At 38.8% G+C, this 20,154-nt stretch overlaps 3 protein-coding genes across 3 annotated transcripts; 2 read left to right on the forward strand and 1 right to left on the reverse strand.

The window, feature by feature from the left end:
- The first annotated feature begins 8 nt into the window (after window positions 1-8).
- mrpl47 (mitochondrial ribosomal protein L47) lies at window positions 9-3,148 on the forward strand. The gene is made up of 7 exons (XM_062424636.1): window positions 9-133; window positions 1,307-1,458; window positions 1,652-1,712; window positions 1,800-1,896; window positions 2,096-2,226; window positions 2,591-2,686; window positions 2,784-3,148. Exons 1-7 carry the CDS (start codon window positions 9-11, stop codon window positions 2,893-2,895), a joined length of 774 nt encoding a protein of 257 aa, XP_062280620.1. The 3' UTR covers window positions 2,896-3,148.
- Window positions 3,149-3,266: 118 nt separating this feature from the next.
- Window positions 3,267-15,085, reverse strand: actl6a (actin-like 6A). The gene is made up of 14 exons (XM_062423950.1): window positions 14,946-15,085; window positions 12,324-12,400; window positions 10,699-10,873; window positions 8,431-8,531; window positions 8,067-8,164; window positions 7,864-7,958; window positions 7,113-7,219; window positions 6,159-6,248; window positions 5,986-6,047; window positions 5,529-5,643; window positions 5,264-5,344; window positions 4,823-4,918; window positions 4,552-4,638; window positions 3,267-4,081 (listed from the first exon to the last, which is right to left on the reverse strand). Exons 1-14 carry the CDS (start codon window positions 14,968-14,970, stop codon window positions 4,001-4,003), a joined length of 1,290 nt encoding a protein of 429 aa, XP_062279934.1. The 5' UTR covers window positions 14,971-15,085; the 3' UTR covers window positions 3,267-4,000.
- A 518-nt stretch (window positions 15,086-15,603) lies between these two features.
- On the forward strand, window positions 15,604-19,612 carry aldh7a1 (aldehyde dehydrogenase 7 family, member A1). The gene is made up of 2 exons (XM_062424253.1): window positions 15,604-15,696; window positions 17,252-19,612. The coding sequence occupies exon 2, from the start codon at window positions 17,257-17,259 to the stop codon at window positions 18,883-18,885; it is 1,629 nt and encodes a 542-aa protein (XP_062280237.1). The 5' UTR covers window positions 15,604-15,696; window positions 17,252-17,256; the 3' UTR covers window positions 18,886-19,612.
- The last annotated feature ends 542 nt before the right edge of the window (window positions 19,613-20,154 follow it).

Below are 20,154 nucleotides of genomic sequence, written 5' to 3' on the forward strand. Positions count from 1 at the left end.
CAGTAAAGATGGCGGCGTCCTCATCCGCAGGACGCGTTGTGACTCTTTGCAAGCAATTTCAAAATGTCTTAAGGATATCTTCAGCAATAAATACTCCTGCTAACTTGACAAAAATCCAGTCTAATTTTTACAGGTAAGAATTGGTTGTATGTAAGCGATTTGTTAAAGGTAAATTCATTCATATCCATCGCGGTTTGTCATACAATTCAACACGCAGGATTTATCTGCCTCTGTCACTATTTGTGTGTTTTTAACGTTATTGTACAGATTAAAGTCATTATCCGCGAATAAAACAGCAGTCCCCCTAAATTAAGATGGGATTTTAGTTAAATGAATGTCTCCATCTGCTGTCGTTTGTGTTGTTAGTCCAGTGACATTGAGCTAGACGATGGACTTATATGTAAAACTTAAATGTCACTCAGGTTACAGTGTTAACTCAGGATTTCTTAAAGGCCACTTGGTGTCTTCAAGTAAGTCTAAATCCTCAAGATATCCAATCTAATGTTATGTACGATAAAGAGAAACAGCAAATTGCCACATAGGAGAACCTTGGGCTATACATTTTTGTCCTTGTTGCTTGAAAAATGAAACTATTATTCGATCATGAAAGTGGCAGAAAATAATAAATAGATTATTTGATAATGAAAATAATCCTTTGTTGCGGCTTTAATTTCATGAAAAGGTTTATTTCATTATGTTGAACTTCTAGATCATATATTGATCATCTTTACTACTCTGTATAACATCCACGGGCAAAGACTGCAGCTTATTCTGTTTCTGAATACACTGCACGTCCTTCGTTATGTGAATGTTCATAGGTGGAATAAAAATGCCAACAAGGTGGCATGATCTCCCCTATGACGTTTTGCCGATATGTAGTTGCAGCTTGATTTAGTTCCTGCGAAAATATTGAATTCAATACACAATTATTTTGTAACTTTTTAACTTTTCCCCATAGATTTTAATAAGTATGTCAAGATATTCTTCAGTGCTTACTGCTAGTGTAGTTTAAAATCAGTAACAAAATTGTCATATTGGATTTGCTCAGATGGATGCATGGTTTTGTAAGTATTTAAAAGCTGCAATGATAGTTGAAAATTATTTGGTTTAAGTGTCAGTGTGAAGATTTTCAGAATGAACAAACGGATCAATAAGCACAGATATTAGCTTCTAGGTCACAAAAGAAGGAGGAAACACTTCTTGCTTCAGGATTTGTCTCTGAAGGAGAGGCTTGAAATCCACAGATTCAGACTCAGTGGTGGATTACGCCTGTAAGTCTTATTATGTGAATTTGTTTTGTTCCCAGCAGAGAAAGGTCTCCACTTGTTGTCCCATGTTCATTCAGTCTCACCAGCTCTCTGGGTCAGTGTCGCGCCCTGCACACAACCATCAGCAGGAGGGGGCTGGAGGAGTTCTTTGACTCCACTGAAAACTGGGGAGAGTCCACTGTGAAATCAGGTAAAACATCAAATAATAAAGGATTTAGACACAACATACAGAACCTCCACTATAGCTGCTTGGTCCTATGAGCAAGACTCATGCCATATGTTGACATAGCACCACTGTAGCACAAATGTAATTTCAGTATTTTTCACCTGGCATGGTAGTAGGATTTTAAACTATTTGGCTTCTGTGTGTCTTGATATTTTAGGTGCACCATGGACTGCAAAACAACTGAGAACAAAGAGCAATGAAGAGTTACACAAACTCTGGTAAGCAAAGTGGTCATGAAACACTTGTGGTGCGTCACAGCGTACAAACATTTATCAGCTGTGAATAACGTTCTCATCTTTACTCAGGTATGTGCTGCTGAAAGAAAAGAACATGCTGCTCACGCTTGAGCAGGAATCAAAAAGGCAAAGGGTTCAGATGCCAAGTCCAGAAAGAATAAGAAAGGTTGGTATGACGCTCAACTGACGACCCCATCGACACTGTTACTGTAGATTTGGTAAATTACTCAACACTATCTGATTAAAGTCAGCAACTCCAGCTCAGCCTTTGACAGAGCTAGGTACATTTCATTGTTTGTACTTTGATTATTGTTGGTGGTGATGTAGGAGTCCTTGCTATCATGTATCTGTCTTCCTCCTCCCAGGTTGAGCGGTCGATGATCAGGCTGGAGACAGTGGTGCAGGAGAGAGAGACTGCGCTGCGTATGCTGCAGACAGGACAGGAGAAAGCCAGGCCAGGAGCCTGGAGGAGGAACACATTCGGATACGTCTACTGGTGAGGGCAGAGTCTCGATGTACTTCATGTCACACACTCGCATAGAGAAGTAATTGACTCTCTATTTACCTTTTGACCTTGGAGAATCAGTCCATTTTGAAGCTGTGAGTGTGTCCTGACTTGTTAGATCAGAATTGCAGTTTGTCCCAGTCTTGTTCAGAGGCTTTAATCAAATTACTGTTGAATTGTGATACTGAAAAATTCTCCAGACAAAAACATTACCATTCAATCCTGTTCTCGATGTCAACATTTTGTTTCAGCGCAAGCAAAACAGATTTTAGACCTTTCGTTACGTGGACGCTGATTGTAGCACCTGCTGGGAAAATGTGGCATCACTCATGTTGATTTGCTTTATCTCCTCCAGGTATCGATTCAAAGAGTATGCAATCCCTTGGTACATGAACAAAAGATACAAGCGAAAGAGGTTCTACACACCCAAGTTTGTCGAACCACACATGAGGTAAGATATTCCATATAAGCAATATTGTGAAGGTTTTTAGTGTAAAAGGTGGTTTGATTATGTCATTTATTTTTTCACTCATGTTTTTGTCTTTCAGGCTGCGTTTAGAGAAGCACCTTCGGGAAAAGGTCAGAAAAGCCAACTTAGAGAGGGAAACTCAGGCCGGACTCCTCAAGAAGTTTCCTCAAATGAAGGTTCCAGCGTCATGAAATTTCACATTTGCTAATAATTTTTGACAGCTGATCCTGACGTCTGTCCAGACACGAGGCCTGCTGAGGCCATACAAATAAATTCAGATTGAGTCTGAATCAGCTCAATTTGAATCACTGAAGATGGTCTGAAACTGTTGTCCCATGTAGTTAAAATGTTTGTCCAGTTGGTATGATTCTCTATGATAAATATGGTCCATCACCATGAAGTTTTCTCTGTATTCTTACTAAATATTAAAAAAAATGCAACTCATGTGGAGTATTTTTTCCTAGTCAATAAAATGTGACAACTTTGTTTTCTGAACAGAACACATTCACATCATATAGACAAATAATATAACACTTCAGTAGAATAAAGACCATATACAATGTAAGAGGTGGCTTTCAGTTTTATCACAAATTCATTTAGGAAATCATGTAACAAAAACAGGCTTTATTTTTTTGTAAAGACCACATGTAGCCAATGACAAGCATAAATGAAAATTAAATACAGATTTATTCGACGCTCACACAAATAAGCACAGGCGAGTACTGACTGGCCTTTGCCTACGATGAGTTTACTACACAGATAAAAAGTTTATGAACAAAAGACATTATTCACCCCAAACTATTAAGGTTGTTCCTCCAAACGCTCATCCTAAACCGTCCAAATTTTACCTTGTTGGCATTCTGCAGAAACCTTGTACAACAAACTTTGTTTATGCTGCTTTTTTTTTTTTGCAGTATGATCATAAAATGACTTTACAATATGAAGATATTTAATGGTTCTTGGACCATTTCAGGGAAATTTTGTAGATGCAAGGTTTCCACAGAACACCAGCCATCAGAGGGTAAGGCAACAGACTGAATGTAATGGCATAAACAAAGGAACTTAAACTGCACTTCAAAGTGATACAGATTACATTGTAGATGTTCGTGTCAGATTTCTACAATAAATCCCAGACATGCAGCTTATGGACAAACTCACTTATTGTTAAAAGAAAATCGTGAAAAAAACAGAGTGATCTTCCACAGGTGTTCCTGAGTCCAGGGTCAGAGGTGAACAATTCTTGATGTTGAGCTTGTGGCAAAGACAGTGACGAGGAGGGCAGGGTTGGGTATCAAATCAAGGGCACTTCCTGTCCACACACTGCTTTCCTCCCTCCTCGTACTCTTGCTTGGAGATCCACATCTGCTGGAAGGTACCCTGTCGGACAGAGAAAACATGGTTTTATACTGAAAATCATGCTGTTAGATCAATGATTGTTTTGAAGTTAAAATTGTGTACCTAAAGACAAGGAGGATATATGGACAGACAAGTCTCACAGTTAAGCATTAACTTTCTTAAATCTATGGTAAAGTTCCAAATGCTCAACAAAAGTTGGAGGCACAATTTTACATTTTAGATTTTAGTCTTATTTCTTTCGTCAACCTCATGGAATTGTTAGTTTTTAGGAAAAACAATCTGTAATTTAACAAACAATGAATGTTGTCATTCTAGTGACTCTGTTAGCACAGCAGCGCTTTGAGCTTAATGATAAAATGCTTGCATTGCTAATTCTAGAATGGTCTACACATATAACATAAAAAATGAGACAATAACTAGGATAAACATTTATGAAAAAGAAAAAAAAAATGAAATAATGTTCGGATATTTTAGTTGCTGTGTTTCCTTACGAGTGACGCCAGGATGGAGCCTCCTATCCAGGCACTAAACCGACGCTCCACTGTAGTGTTGTTAGCGATCAGCTTCAGCCTCATACTCTGCAAATCACAGACAAACATGTTCATCAGCCCTTACAGAAAATACAGTAGTGTTCAGTGATGTATTTGACAAATCGGATCACCTTTTTTTTTTTAGATGACAACAACAAGCAAAACTGTTTTGAATTTATTGTCCATCATTAGCTGAAGCTTTACCACAGAAGTGTCATCGACCAACACTCACCGGAGGAGTTTTCTGGGAGAGTTCTCTATTCAGTCGGTCAGTGAAGCCCTGAATGAGCGTGTTTCCTCCAGTCACCACCACGCTGCCGTACAGACCCTGGGACACAACAAGAACTTTTAAAATACAAGATACTTTCAATTACGTTTGTTTTAACTGTAAGGCTGCAGGGTGGCCTTTAATTGCATTTAGCTTTGTTTGGTCCTTTATCACATTAAATGAAGTGTGTGATATCTCCATATGACCCACAAAACGTATATTTTTCTGTACCAAATCGAACAATTGAGAAATTTTGTCTTCACTGGACATTAATGGTTAATTGCATCCCTTTAAAGAAACAGATGGACATTCAGCATGAGGAATAAATGAGTGGAACATATCCATATGACTACAATTAGGTTGAGTCACGTTGGTTTCCCTAGTTTAAAACATGATGATATTCACCGGCCGGATGTCAATGTCACACATTCCCACGCTGGTTGTCACCACGTGGCCGACTCCTAACATGGTGTTTCCAGACAGGCCCTGTGATTGGATCAAACAGAAACACTGTATTACACTCTCATGAAACACATTTGAAAACTTCATAAGAGTTACTTTATTTGGAGCAGCATTCAGTGATAGGTTATATTTAGCTACTATGTCTGTGGCTGTTCTGTTAGTCCAACGATGAAACAGGCTAATATGAGTGTTATGATTGAGCACGTACTTTGGCATTAGAGGGATCAAACAGCCCCTCTGGGATTTTCAGCCTCTCTGCCCCGAAGTCACAGTTGTAGCCGTTGGGCAGCTCATAGTGCACCGTGGGCATCTGGGCAGCAACCCTGGTGAAAGAGAGCAAGGTTACCTGTGATTTAGCTTTCTTCTTCTTCTGGCAAGAAAATATCACTTCCCCATTTTAGAGGATGTTTTACTTTTAGCATCAGAACCTCCATTAAAGCTGAGTGACAAAGTGAAGAATAATGTACATCAAGCTTGTTTATTAATGCAAATTAAATAATGACAAGATGTTTAAACTCAAACACATTTATGTTTATGTGAACCTCAGATTTATTTTCAGCATAAACTTTGGTGGGAGCCTACAGCTCAAATACTTAATGATTAGGTTTAATGAGTACAAACATCACCGGGTGTTTCCTGCACAACTTGCAAAATAATTATCTTACTGTTCATCATACGGCGAGTCTGACACCTGCAGCACAGATGCCTGGAAGTCCTGGATCACACACTGAAAAGAGTAAAAAAAAAAAAAAAAAAAAAAAAAAAATTACAAACAATATGCCAACAATATAAATATTTGTGATGTAACCATATGGGAGCACAGGAGGTAGCCTCTTACATTACACATGTAGTTGTGCCATGAGCGAGTGACTTGAGGTAGTTTCTCCTTTTTCTTCCAACTGGCCGAGGATCCCTCCCGCACTCCATCCTGCAATGATAAAACACAGGTTGACACTGGCTGTTCTACAGAATAACATTAAAGTATAATACAAGCCACATAGATGAGTTAGACTCATATTTTATTTGTCAAATGATTGTATGTTTCCAGATAGTCATTAAGGCATTTTCAGGCAAAAATTGAAAAGAGTTTATGTAGCGAAAGCACAAACAAAAAAACACTTTCAATACCACTTTATTATCATCACCATGATAAAAATCCATGGCAAATATGATCATGATTCATTTATAAAAACTAGTTGAAAATTAATTAATTGAAAGTGAATTAGGGCTACTAAATCTGCTGATTATTTTCTCGTTTAATCAATTAATCGTTTGGGCTATGAAATGTAAAGGAAAAGAAAAAGAAAAAGAAAATTCACAATTTTTCAAACGCTACAGGTATGTCTTCAGTTTTGTCCAACAATTTAAAATGTTAATATATTCAATATACTGTCATAATTGACAAAGAAAAGCAACAAATTGTCACATTTATGAACTGGAACCATCAAATGTTATAGTATTTGCTTAAAAATAACTGAAATTAATATTTGATTATAAAAAATAGTTGCTGATTAATTTTGTGTTGATTGACTTATCATTGCAGCTCTAAGCTGAAACACTGACTGATATTATCTGCACCCTCCTGCACACCAAACAAGTGTAAAATATATTTGCAGCTACTATTTGACTCAAGTCTACAAATATCTGACATGATTGCTGCTTGAATGTGCCATAAAAATGGATAAAGCAATTTAAACTCTGTGTCGGTGTGACACCGTGAAATGTCTGAAACAATATATAACTAATATTATTACTGCTATTCCACCTATGAAACACTGAGAAGGCATCTCACCTTTGAAGCAATCATGTAAGGAGGGATTATTTCACAATTTAACTCTTGAAAAAGCTCCCTGCACTGCATGCTCATGAAATCTCCAGCCAGGGGCGATTTGACGATGCCTGCCAGAAAGAAAAAACACATAACTCAAAGGAACACAGTTACATGCACATTTAGGAAAGACAAGGGTTCCAACCTGGAGATAAATCTTAACCATGTTCACTAGACACACAATCTGACACATAACCTTGACTATAACATGCTCTTAATGACTCCCAGTTTTTAGATTAGCATTTTTATAGTTATACAAAATTTACTTCCTAGACCAGTCATTCTCTCCTTATCCTATAATGATGTATTTTGAGGCTCCTGAATGAGTCTCCATCTTTTGTTTCTTTGTAGCAATGACTCAAATATCTACATTTACATAGAGGGGATTCAATTATTAGATAGTTAAAAGCTTTGTGGTTCACTGAAAACTATTCTTGTCAGACAGCAGTTCAGAAGAGTAACAGAAGATTGTATTAACCAAACATCTTGCTACTAACAGCTGACTTAATTTTATATGGCTGAGATTCTTGCTCCAACCAGCAGATGGCAACAGAAATATTAGTAGAGATGCACCTGCTTCAACAGAGGCTGCAGTAAAACAACATGGATCCTCTAACGTGTTTCATCCCCTCTCTGGTTTGAATGTAAACCAAGCAAAGTCTTCAAAAAGACAGTTAAATGATTTAATAAAGAATGATTTCAGATCCTTTGTCACCTTGCTGCAGGACGTAGCCGTCGTGGACTGGTATGGCTGTGGTGTGTGTGGCTCCGCTGTCAAGGACCAAGCCTGTAGACCGTCCGTTGGCAAAGCTTAGGAACTCAGAGTAAAGGAAATGTGATACAGTTCAACATATAACAGACATTTAATCATTATCATACAGTATTCTTTTCTGGTTGACATGAGGTGGGAAAGGATACGCGGACAGGACAGCTGACTTGCAGAGGAAGAAGGCAGGAATGTTGTAATGCTCAAACATCAGCTCTGTAAGTTTTTCTCGTTTCGCTCGTGTGTTCCACTGCAGATACAAAAACAGAGGTTAACCCACTTATAACATGTCATATTATAATCAGCACATATTAAACTGATATGTTAATACTTGAAGTAATGTGAACCAGCACGGGAAACAAACTCCTCCATGAGTCCAGGTGGATTCTCAAATCCTGCAGCCATTTAAGCACTTTGCTCTTAGCTGATAACTTATAACCACATGACCTCTGTACAGTTACAGAATAAGTAGTCTTTGTTTTTCACTGATTGACTTCAGCTCATCAAAGTGCTCACCGACGCTTCTGACATGAGCACTGGATGCAGACTTGGTTCAGACTTGAAGTGCATCTTGTAGGTTTGATCCAAAATGGCCTGGAAACTGTCCCAGTCCTCGACTGAAAAAAAAAAAAAAGGGAAAGGGGGGGGGGCAAAAGAGAAAAAGAGCAAGGCTGGTTATATGTCGTTACTGGTGTTTTACTATAACACAGAGGAAAACAAAAGACATGTTTTTTTCTTTCATCTCAGAGAGTCTAAAATCCCTCTGTAAAGATCTTTCAAGAATGTATTCATTGTTTTCTCCCAACTTTGTCTTAAAACAATACTCAAATGCCAACATGTACATTGAAATTGTTATTAGTAGCTGTACATGTTCATCATGTCCATAGTGGTTATGAAGAGACCCCTTATTAATGCAGTCCTAATGTAAGAAATGGTGGAAAAAATGTACTGTCCTTCTTCAGTTTAAAACTGATATTAAAATTCAGCAAAATCAAATATGAAGCTTCAGGAATCAGCTCAACAAGTCAAATGAGTATCTTCCAAAGTTACTGCATTTGATTTGATACCAAATTTGTCAAATTAAGACTGCTAAAACCTCATACACATTTGGGGACTAGTGTGCAGTTAGTGGTGGAAACTTCATTTTTTTTAAAAGTATGTCTTTTACACAAAGAACAATAATGAATTATTAATTATCTTTATACATGTAGGCAGTAGATAAGACATATCTTGCCACGTGCTCAAGGTATATCTTTGCTTTATTTGTAGCTACAAAAAACACGTCACAAAAGATGTCACTCTTTCATCATCATCATCGCTGGGTCAGATGGCGGAGAAAATAGAGCGACAAAGGACTTTTTTAGATAATAATTTGAGCAACAGGCACCGATGTTCCAGGTCAGCCCTCTGTGGGGGCCTGTAGTCCCACAGTGCTGTTCTGCTGCAATTAAGATTGGTGTCACACTCATCCCTAAATAGACTGACAGCCAAACTCCACTGGTCCAGATCCTGATGAGCATCATCCGCTAGGTCAGTGCACCAGAGCGCTTATTTTATATCCGCAATTGCACATACTTGTAACGTGACCGAAAAATCAAACATGCCTGCAAAATTAGCATTAGCTGACAAAATGCAGAGAATTTAGGGTCGTTTTTAAATGTTTCGGATAGCTTTTGGTACAGTTGACCTATTATCTGATCGGATTGACAGCATTTCTGATTACAGTTTTTTTTTATCATTTTTATCATTGTATAAATTGAAGTTACTTGGACTTTGGACTGTTAGTTGGAGAGAATAACCATTTTTAAGTCCTCCCCTTTGGCTCTGAGAAATAGTAATGGGTATTTTCTCTATTTATTTTTTACATTTATAGACTAAACAAATAATCACTTAATTAAAAGAATAAACAACAGATTAGTATATAAGGAAAATAATCTTTAGCTGCAGCCCTACTTTTGAATAATAGTTGTAAAGTAGGGTAATACAGTTGGTTTGGCGGAATAATGTTAAACAGATGTCAAAAAATGCCAAAATATTGGGAAAGCAATTGCGATAGAAAAAAAACTTAACAGGAAATCTGAGACTATAATGAATAAATATGCTGCTTTCCACAGAACTGTAAAAAAAAAAATTCTGATCATAAAGCTTCAGCTCTAGTCCAGCACCAAGGACAGCGTGAGACATGTGACCCACATCCGGCCTTAGGCATTCAACACATCCACGGTTAAGACAAGACCAAATTAGGAGAGGAAAATGATCACCAGCAGGCAGACATAGCTGTAAACCCAAGACAGAAACGGAGTTTGCCTTCTATTAAGAGGACAGTAGATGGGAGAGCTCATGACAATGAGTCGCCATGGTCTTCAAATAATCTCATTAATATTCATGATAAGCAGCAGTCATCTATACGTCAGTCAGGGTTGTGATGAGTTCATCCACAAAGTCGGCTGTCAGGCTGCAACAGTCTAATTATGGATATGGATCAAGTAGACTGGATTATAAATATTCATTGCTGAGTTTCCGTCACAGATCATGACAAAAAAAAAAACGGGTCATGCACTTCCAAACAACCCATCTATGTTCATGTGGGTTGTAAATCCTGTCATTTATCAGCACTGCACATCCATAATAGGACATTCTTAAACATTGCAGTCAATCAGTTATATTTAGATTATGTGCCAAATTCTGCCTGCACTTTATTACTTTCCAGTCATTATTTATCCAAAACACTGCAGAAAAAAAAGACATGGATTTTTATATGTGAATTGAATAAAAGACACGCACTCATGCCATTCTTGAGTGGAGACATGACCTCCATGTTCTCCCTCGGCACCCTCAGCTGGTTGGTATCAATGTAGTAGGTGGTGCCACTCTGCTTGCTCTTGTCACCGTCTGTTTCCATAGGCGTGCTGCCATCCTCTCGGTCAAGAGTCACACCAATCACGGTGGGGAAATCCGCCTGAGCCGAGCCAAACAAAAAAAGGTCAAGACACATTTTCACACGCCTTGTTTTTTTGTTTTTTTTTAACAGCTTCCTCCTATTAGAACAAAACTCCAATAAACCTTTCATCAAAAAAAAAAAACACCCCCTACCCAGACACCGAACACATAAATTCCCATTTTTGTGAAACTCTCAAAGTGCCAAAACTGTGAGGCAATGCTCCTCTGACTTGTAAATACAACGATGTCCAAGTTGTACAGCTGTCTTGAAATGTTCAAAAGCACCTCATATCATTCTGTAACAATTTGACTATTTCAACATACAGATACAATGTCTGCAAACTGAAAGCCAGGAGGACACAGACTGTCCAATCACAGCAGCTCAGGTCACAACCAGAGGTGAATATTAAAGGAATAATTCAACATTTTGAGAGAAAGCGCTAATTTGCTTTCTTGCCGGTAAGTTAAATGAGAGCACAGATACCGCTCTCATGTTTGTACAGTTAACACGAAGCTACTGGCAGAAGCTGGCCAGCTTGGTTTAGACTTGAAACTGGGGGAAACATAGTGAGCATGGCTATCTGCTGATTCCCTAGCAACATCATGTGATGACAAGACTGCAGGTAGTTACTGCTCCAGGGCAGAAAATAGTCTGACATATAACCCCTCTGTAAAACCACAATGTGTTGTTTTTATACATTTGTTTATGTACAGATTAAACAAACAAAATATATCATGTTAATTAGATAAGTTAGTTTAGAAACACTAGAAGGCAAATATTGTTATTTTCGAAAAGAATAAAGGTGTGTTCAGTCTTTCTACTAAGCTAAGCTAACCATCTGCTCACTTAGCTTCATAACCGTACAGATATGAGAGCGGTATCAATGCTTTCATCAAAGTCTTGGCAAGAAAGCATCAACCGAGTTGCTCTCGCCACAAAATCAGGAGCTGCCATACAAACTATAACTCAGCTGATTGATAAGGACACATTGTGATGTGATTAAAAACAACGCATAATGTACTAAGACAATATATCATTTTTAAAAACAAGATCAGAAAAGAAGAGGATGAGGGTTATGTGGTAAGGTTTAGAATGTTATCTCACGTTATAAATAAGTTATTCTCACATAGGATGACCCGGGCACTCTGGGATATCGTTAATACTGTGGTATTTGCATGAGGTTATTATTATGTAGACTAATAAGTGTGTGGCCATTCAGTCACCATCTGACACTCATCTCTCATCAAATGGATATGAACACAATTAAGACCTCCACCTAAAGCACAGATAAATCAAAACCGAGCAGGTCCTCCAGAATGATCTGAAACCAATTTATGCTGTCTGTCTCGAGGGTGACGGCCCTCATTTCTTGACATTGGCATACCACCGGAGGATGAAGATGCACAGAGGGGAAAAAAAGAAAAGAAACAGTAAGTAGTTAATCAGGTCATTTGAGCGATCCACTTACCTTGGGACAGTCTTCTCCTGCATAGCCAGCTCTCACAGAGTACGAGCCGATGTCAAACACCAGAGCTCCCACCTCATCTGTAGAAACAAGAGAAGCTGTGTGATTTGCTGTAATATTAAATTTTGCATGGATTTTAGTGAGGGGTGTAATGCTATATATCATCAGGACTGCGGCTAACCACTATTTGAATTAACGATTCACCTGTAGAATATTTTTTCTCAATTAACTGATTAATTGTTTTGGTCTATAAAACATCAGATAACAGTGAAAAATGTCCATCCAGCATCATTTAATATCTGTCCAATAAACAGTTCAAACCGCAAACATATTTAATCTGCTGTCATGTGTACCAGAAAAGTAGCAAACTCTTACATTTAAGAACCTGGAACCATTTAACGTTTTTAGCATTTTAGTTTTAAAAAATTACTTAAACAATTAATTGATCATCAAAATAGTTTCAATCAAATAATTGTTGCTGCTCCATATATAAAAATACTACTTCTAACAGCCACGGTCAGCTTTGTTTCAGATGCTGTATCTCAACAGACACGCTTTTATAAAGTTTTTTTTTTTTAATTAAGTTCTACTGCTTCTTGTTTTTTTGTTGTTGTTTTTTTCTCTTCAATATTTGGGTGAAAAGAGATCCTAGTACATAAGGAGCAGCTCCTTGACCTATTTTTTTTCTTCTTTTTTCCTGCATGCTCAAAAATATTCCCATTCCCAGCCTACACAACATTAAAACCCATTACTAAGTCATTTACACACTGATTTTACTTTAAATTCCTCTTCCTGCCAATATACAAGCTGCTGGCAGCTTTGGAAAGCTAACGTTTGTTCTTAACACCAATTCTGAGATCACTGCTAAGAACATGTAACATACCATACTGTAAACAGCATGAAATTATCTGAAAACAGGTGGAATTATCTTATCAAAAGCACTATCTAAAGAACCTACCCAGTCTTTTTACACTTTGTGTACACAAAGCAGATTCACTTCCCATTAGTGCTGTTCACCAGAATCACTTAAAATATTCTATTAACATTTTGAATTACCAAAAGATAATCAATTGTAACTTGGATCATGTAAAAGTGAAAATACCAACATATTTCTCAGTATTGGGGCCAATGTCTCAGCTGATACTTTAAATTAAAATCAAACCCCATTTGCATAGCACCTTCCAAACAGGTTAGTGCAGGTCAAATTGTGGCATAAAACAGGGGGGGGAAACAATTTGAGATTAATGATGAAAATGCAATAAATGAACACACAACACATCAAACCTTAAAGCTAAACACAGGAAACTGAGGCCAGAACTCACACCACAGGCTCACCAAAATTGAACAATAGAAGATTGCCTAGTCTGAAAAGTCTCCATTTCTGCTGCTATATTCAGATGGTCGGGTCAGAATTTGGGATAAATAACATGAAACCATCAGTCATTCATCACCATTCAGGCTGTTGATGGTGTAATGATGTAGGGGATATTTTCTTGGCACACTTTGGGCCCCTTAGTACACACACACACACAAACACACAAAAAGCTCAAATCATCTTTAACTGGTTTCTTGAGTTTGGTGTACTCAAATGGCCTCCAGTCACCAGATCCTATAGAGCATATTGTGGGATGTGGTGAAACGGGAGATTTACATCATGAATCTGCAATCACTGCATGATGCTGTCATGTCAATATGGACCAAAATCTGTGAGGAATGTTTCCTTATTGAATCTGTGACAAGAAAAATTAAGGCAGTTTGAATGCAAAAGGGGATCCAACCTGGTACTGGCTAGGGTTTCCTAATAAAGTAGCCAGTGAATGTATATACTTAGTCTCCCTTATTAGATTTTCTTTTGCTATGTTTGTGTGTTGTATATATGCATTTATTCTGTATTATTTTGGGTCATCAGTGGGGATTGCTATCGGTGGACAGGATGGAGAGGGGGTCAGAGAGTCTGCAACGTGATGTAATACGGTCAGATATACTTAAGTGACTCGTTATGCATCCACCTGTGGATATAATCATGTAAAAGCTCAGTAAAGAAACAACCTCTAAGATAAACCGGTGTGGATTCATACGTATAGTATGTATACATGAATGTAGATTTTAACTACAGGCTTTAGTTCACGTTACCATTGACAAAAGCATGTAAGGTATATTGAAGCTTAGTCCTGAATAAATGAGTTAAGTTAGTTTGGCTCTGAAAAACACAACTTACTTAAAGTTAACAACAAATGTAACGCTCATTCTTTAAACACTGCCGCTGTGAGATTGGTTGAAACATTTATGATACTTGATTTCACACACAGGACGGGACATATTCATGCCCACTTTCATTCATTTCCTTACATGCTACGTAGCTACAAAACCAGCGGTTTCGGGGGGTAGATTTGAATGAGTGTTGCATAAACTAAGTTTAATTTATAAAAGGATGCACCTAATAGGACTGTGAATTGACATTTTCTTTGAAAATGTCATGAAAAAAGTAGCTTGAGTCAACCACGGAGCTGAAGCTAAACGTTAGCACAGCTAGCACATATGGCTAACTATGAAACTGCTACGGCTACATAACGGGACAGCGTGGGTAGCTGATTCCTTTTATTTAAACTGTAAGATGCCACTCACCGCCTCCGTACACTCCGCCACTCATCCTAAATGATCACAGCGGCACCTTTTCTTGGTGTAAATTATTACAACAGAAACCAAACCGCTGAACGGCTAATCACAACAAAGAGAGCCTGTTAGCATGAACAAGCTAACAAAGCGGCGCCACACTGCGTCGAAGCGCTCGACCAATCAGAGGCGCGTAGTCTTCTTCTTCTTCTTTTGAGTTTTATTGGTGGTTCACAACCAGTTTACAGGCGCTTCACCGCCACCAGCTGGACTGAACTGTGGGGCGAGCAGAAAATGAAACAAACAAAACAATATAAAAATTAAAATAATAAATTCTCTTTAATAATCAAAACACTATCCACTTTCCATGATGAGACACTTCCTAACACAGACTCCCCGAGGTAAGATCAAGTTTTTCCTGATATAGTGCTGACATTGGGACCCTTTCTTGTAAAAAGAATATTTACAAAGTGTATTTCTTATAAAATAAGAAATACACTTTGATCTTATAGATATTCTACAAAGGAATTCAAGAAATGAGTAAATCATATTTTAGTGTCTTAGACTAATTCGATTTTGAAGAAGGTGAGTTTGTAATAGTTATTGTAAATACTAGACGTTCAAAATTCGTACCAGTTGGTGGCGGTAATGCTTCAATTCGTTGTCTGACAACCACCAAAGAAGCTCACAGAAAAAGAATAAACCCCAACTGCAAGTACTTCCCATTCTCTGGAAGGGACGTGGCCCTGCCTATCATATCAACGTGAGTAATAAACTGATGAAAAAGAAGTTTAAAGTAGTTTTTTGTGATTGAAAGTGCAGATTGTGGACGTGCAGCCCTCTTGAGAGCACGGTGAGGTTAGTGAGTGAAAGCTGCAGGACCTTGAGTCACGGTCGTTTGGACGCAACAAGGCGACCATGTCCATGTCACTGCACAGCTGCAAAAAGTCACCACGCTGACATGCCCAAGCGCACAATCAGGAGTTTAAAGAATGCAAACCTTAAATTAGTCATGTGGTTAACATTTATTGACATTATCAGTGTCAGCTGTCTTATTCTTATAAAGTTAATAAGTTAAAGTTTAAACAACCTCGTGGTTTTCCAAAGTTGGATTAATATGCGCAGGCGCGTTGGGGAGTTGGTTGAGTAACTTGATGGCCATACAGTTTAAAGTCTGGAAAGAGCTGTGGTTACATAAACCTTAATTAATTTGTAGTAATTACCATAAAATGCAGAACAATCTAAAATTAGGATTTATAACCAGTTACTGTGCTAAAGGTCATTATTTTAAAAAGCTCAGATTTTCCAAGTAGTCTTTTTTTCTGCACATGTGCTGTTCTTATTCCCTGCTGCATCCAGCACTGGACTGTAACCCAGCCGTCACAGCTCCAGCTGCAGCTAACGATGACTTTCATTGTTGATCAATCTGCATTGTCACAATCGTTCTGGTAAATGTCAGAAATTAGGGGAATAGAGAAACGCGTTTTTTTCCCACCAAAGCTCAGGATGACATTGATCAACAGTCTGAAACCCAAAGAAAATCAGTGAATATTCACAGATTCAATATTCAAAGAAGAGCTGGCACAAGTGAATTTTTGCCATATTGGCTTAATAAAATGAGAAATGATTGATTGAAATGATTGCTGATTAATATATATATATATATGACTAATTTATTCATCAACTACTGGTTTCAGCTCTAATGAGGATGTCTTAAAACACCCTTCACATCTAGATATATGCATTACGTAGAGAAGTTATGACAAAAAGCTTCTATTTTCATGCCAGTTAACCCTAACCCTCTTGTCAACACCTGTTGCCTCTAATGTCTTGTAGCACATGTGCAGCACTCTGTCCCACATGGATTGTAACACAGCTGACGCAACCTTTTTAAGTTATTTATTCATTTTGACACTGAAAGTTCAGTCTTGACCTTGGGAAGAGCACTTGACAGGACTAAAACAATAAGACAGAAAAGGAGTCGACAACTGTTTTGATAATTGGCTCATTATTTAGGCTAGATCACGTATCAAGGACAAACATCACTGCTGCTCACATGTGAGGATTTGTTTTGTCTTTATCTTTTTTTGGATTTGTTTTTTGGGGCTAATATGGTGATAGTCATATTCACTATTTATAATTTTAAAAAATGATGTTCATTGATTAATTGAAAAATAATTAACAGATGAATCGATAATTATAATAATCTTCAATCTCATCTGGACTTTGTAGTGAAAATGTTCTGTAAGCAATCATTGAGCAATGTTTTTCAAACCCTTTTTTAAACTTGTAAAATTAATTTTTAACTCTGCTTCCAGCACCCATGCAGCGCTGCCTCACCCTGACTGTTGCACGGCACAGCAGGCTCGTCTTGAGAAATAAATTTGCATCTGCCCGACACCAACAGTCAGCAGCCATGTCAGGACTCCTCATCAACCAGCCCAAATACTCCTGGCTGAAAGAGCTGGGCCTGTCTGAGGACAACCCTGGGGTTTACAACGGGAGCTGGGGAGGCAGTGGAGAGGTTATTACATCATACTGCCCCGCCAACAATGAGCCGATTGCCAGAGTGACCCAGGCCACTATGGCGGAGTATGAAGAAACAGTTCAGAAGACAAGGGAGGCTTGGAAGATTTGGGCAGATATTCCAGCTCCGAAAAGAGGGGAGATTGTGAGGCAGATAGGAGATGCACTAAGAAAGAAGATCAAAGTTCTTGGGAGCTTGGTAGCTCTAGAAATGGGCAAGATCTATGTTGAGGGAGTGGGAGAAGTGCAAGAATATGTTGATGTTTGCGATTACGCTGTTGGTCTGTCAAGAATGATTGGTGGTCCCATCCTGCCTTCAGAAAGACCAGGCCATGCCCTGATCGAACAGTGGAACCCAGTTGGTCTTGTCGGCATCATCACTGCCTTTAACTTCCCGGTGGCGGTCTACGGCTGGAACAACGCCATCGCTCTGACCTGCGGAAATGTCTGCCTCTGGAAAGGTGCCCCAACCACACCTCTCACAAGTGTTGCTGTCTCCAAGATTGTGGCTGAGGTGCTGGAGCAGAACAACCTACCTGGAGCTATCTGCTCCATGACCTGTGGAGGTGCTGATATTGGCACGGCCATGTCGAAGGACGAGCGTGTGGATCTGGTGTCGTTCACCGGCAGCACCCACGTTGGCAAAATGGTGGCCATGATGGTGCAAGAAAGGTTTGGTCGCAAACTTCTGGAACTTGGTGGAAACAATGCAATCATCGTGTTTGAGGACGCTGACCTGAATCTTGTGGTCCCGTCTGCTGTCTTTGCATCTGTGGGCACTGCTGGGCAGCGCTGCACCACCACCAGGAGGCTGATGTTGCATGAGAGCCTTCACGACACAGTGGTTGAGAGGATCGCCAAGGCCTATAAGCAAGTCCGCATTGGAGACCCTTGGGATCCCAACACCATGTATGGACCCCTGCACACCAAACAAGCGGTGGACCAGTATCTTGCAGCTATTGAGCAAGCCAAGCAGCAGGGTGGCACTGTGGTCTGTGGAGGGAAAGTGATGGACCGACCCGGAAACTACGTAGAGCCCACCATCATCACAGGGCTGGCTCATGACGCTCCCATTGTCCACACCGAAACCTTTGTCCCCATCCTCTACGTCCTCAAGTTCAAGACAGAAGAGGAGGCGTTTGCCTGGAACAACGAGGTCCAGCAGGGCCTGTCCAGCAGCATCTTCACCAAAGATATGGGCCGGGTCTTCCGCTGGCTGGGGCCAAAAGGATCCGACTGCGGCATTGTGAATGTCAACATTCCTACCAGTGGAGCTGAGATCGGAGGAGCCTTTGGTGGAGAGAAGCACACAGGCGGGGGAAGAGAGTCGGGCAGTGACTCTTGGAAGCAGTACATGAGGCGTTCAACCTGCACAATAAACTACAGCAAGGATCTTCCTCTGGCGCAGGGAATCAAGTTTGAGTGAAACCGCTGGGGGTTTATTGATTAAGTGGTAATAAGCCCAAAACAACACAATGTTTTTTATTGGCATCGTGTTGTCCAATCAATGCAAGACTTTTGTCGTTGCAGTTTTGTATTCAGAAAGGTCAGTTTTTCAGATTTAAAAAAAGATTCAGAATAATTTTGGATCTGTCTCATTCGTCTGTGGTTGAGACTTTAGATGTGAATCCTGGAATTGAAATGACAATTTGAAAATAGTTTTGTGTTAAAGGTCAAATACAGTTTTTCCAGATGTTGGTGTGCACTTTTCTTGAAGCACTTAGAAAGCAAGTTAGTGCTAGATGACTGTACCAAGTACTTTTGTACTGTGTTTAAAAAAAAAAAATTAAAAATCTTTTCTATCGTGGAAGAAAAACTGGAGTGGCCCTTACTAACGTGTAAAAGACAAGATTGTGCATTCTTGCTGTAGGACATCTGATTTTATATGAACAGAAAGACGGTTAGTATACAGTATTGTAATATAGTGTAATTGTGGTGCAAATAGCATTTCATTACAGACTGCTTAGACATATTGTATCAAGATTACAAAACACTAACAAAGCTTAATAGAAGGTAGCTAACAAAACAGACTGTTTGCATCTGTATTAGAGCATTAATATATTGTTCTGTCCATATAAAGCTTGTGTCAAGAAGGAGTCCAGATGTGATTCTCAGACAATAAAACCGACAATAAATAAAAGGCTTCTTGTAGACACGTGGAATTTGTCTGCTTTTTTCAGAAATTTTGTTCAGTCATGACTGCTGCAGCTTTTATGATTTCATACATCATTCAAATATCAAAAGCCACACATTTAAGAAAACATACAGCACAGATAGTTTTCCTTAAATTGATGTCTATATAAATTCATATTTGTTTATATAAATGAATTTCATATTGTGTTTCAAGGACTCTTGGGTGTAACATAAACCCTCATATTTCTAGTGAAGTCTTGTTTTTCAGTTTTGAAAATGTCACTAAAAATTTGGAATTCATGTTCATGCAAAGACATTACTGATATCTTCATAACAAAGATATTGTGATTTTTCACTGCTACAAGAAGCAAGAAACAGAAAATCATGGCATCACCTCTGCAGATAACTTCAAAGAGCTTGAACAACTGAGCTATCCTGGTATCCTGTATGTTTTATTGGATAATTAGATGTGTTATACACCTAAAATGGACTAATTGTATTTCAGCCAATGGATTTTGGTAGTTTTTTCCCACAATGTTTTATTCAAGTGTCCCAGTAAGTC

The sequence above is a fragment of the Scomber scombrus genome, chromosome 8 (assembly GCF_963691925.1).
Source record: "Scomber scombrus chromosome 8, fScoSco1.1, whole genome shotgun sequence".
Lineage (NCBI taxonomy): Eukaryota > Metazoa > Chordata > Actinopteri > Scombriformes > Scombridae > Scomber > Scomber scombrus.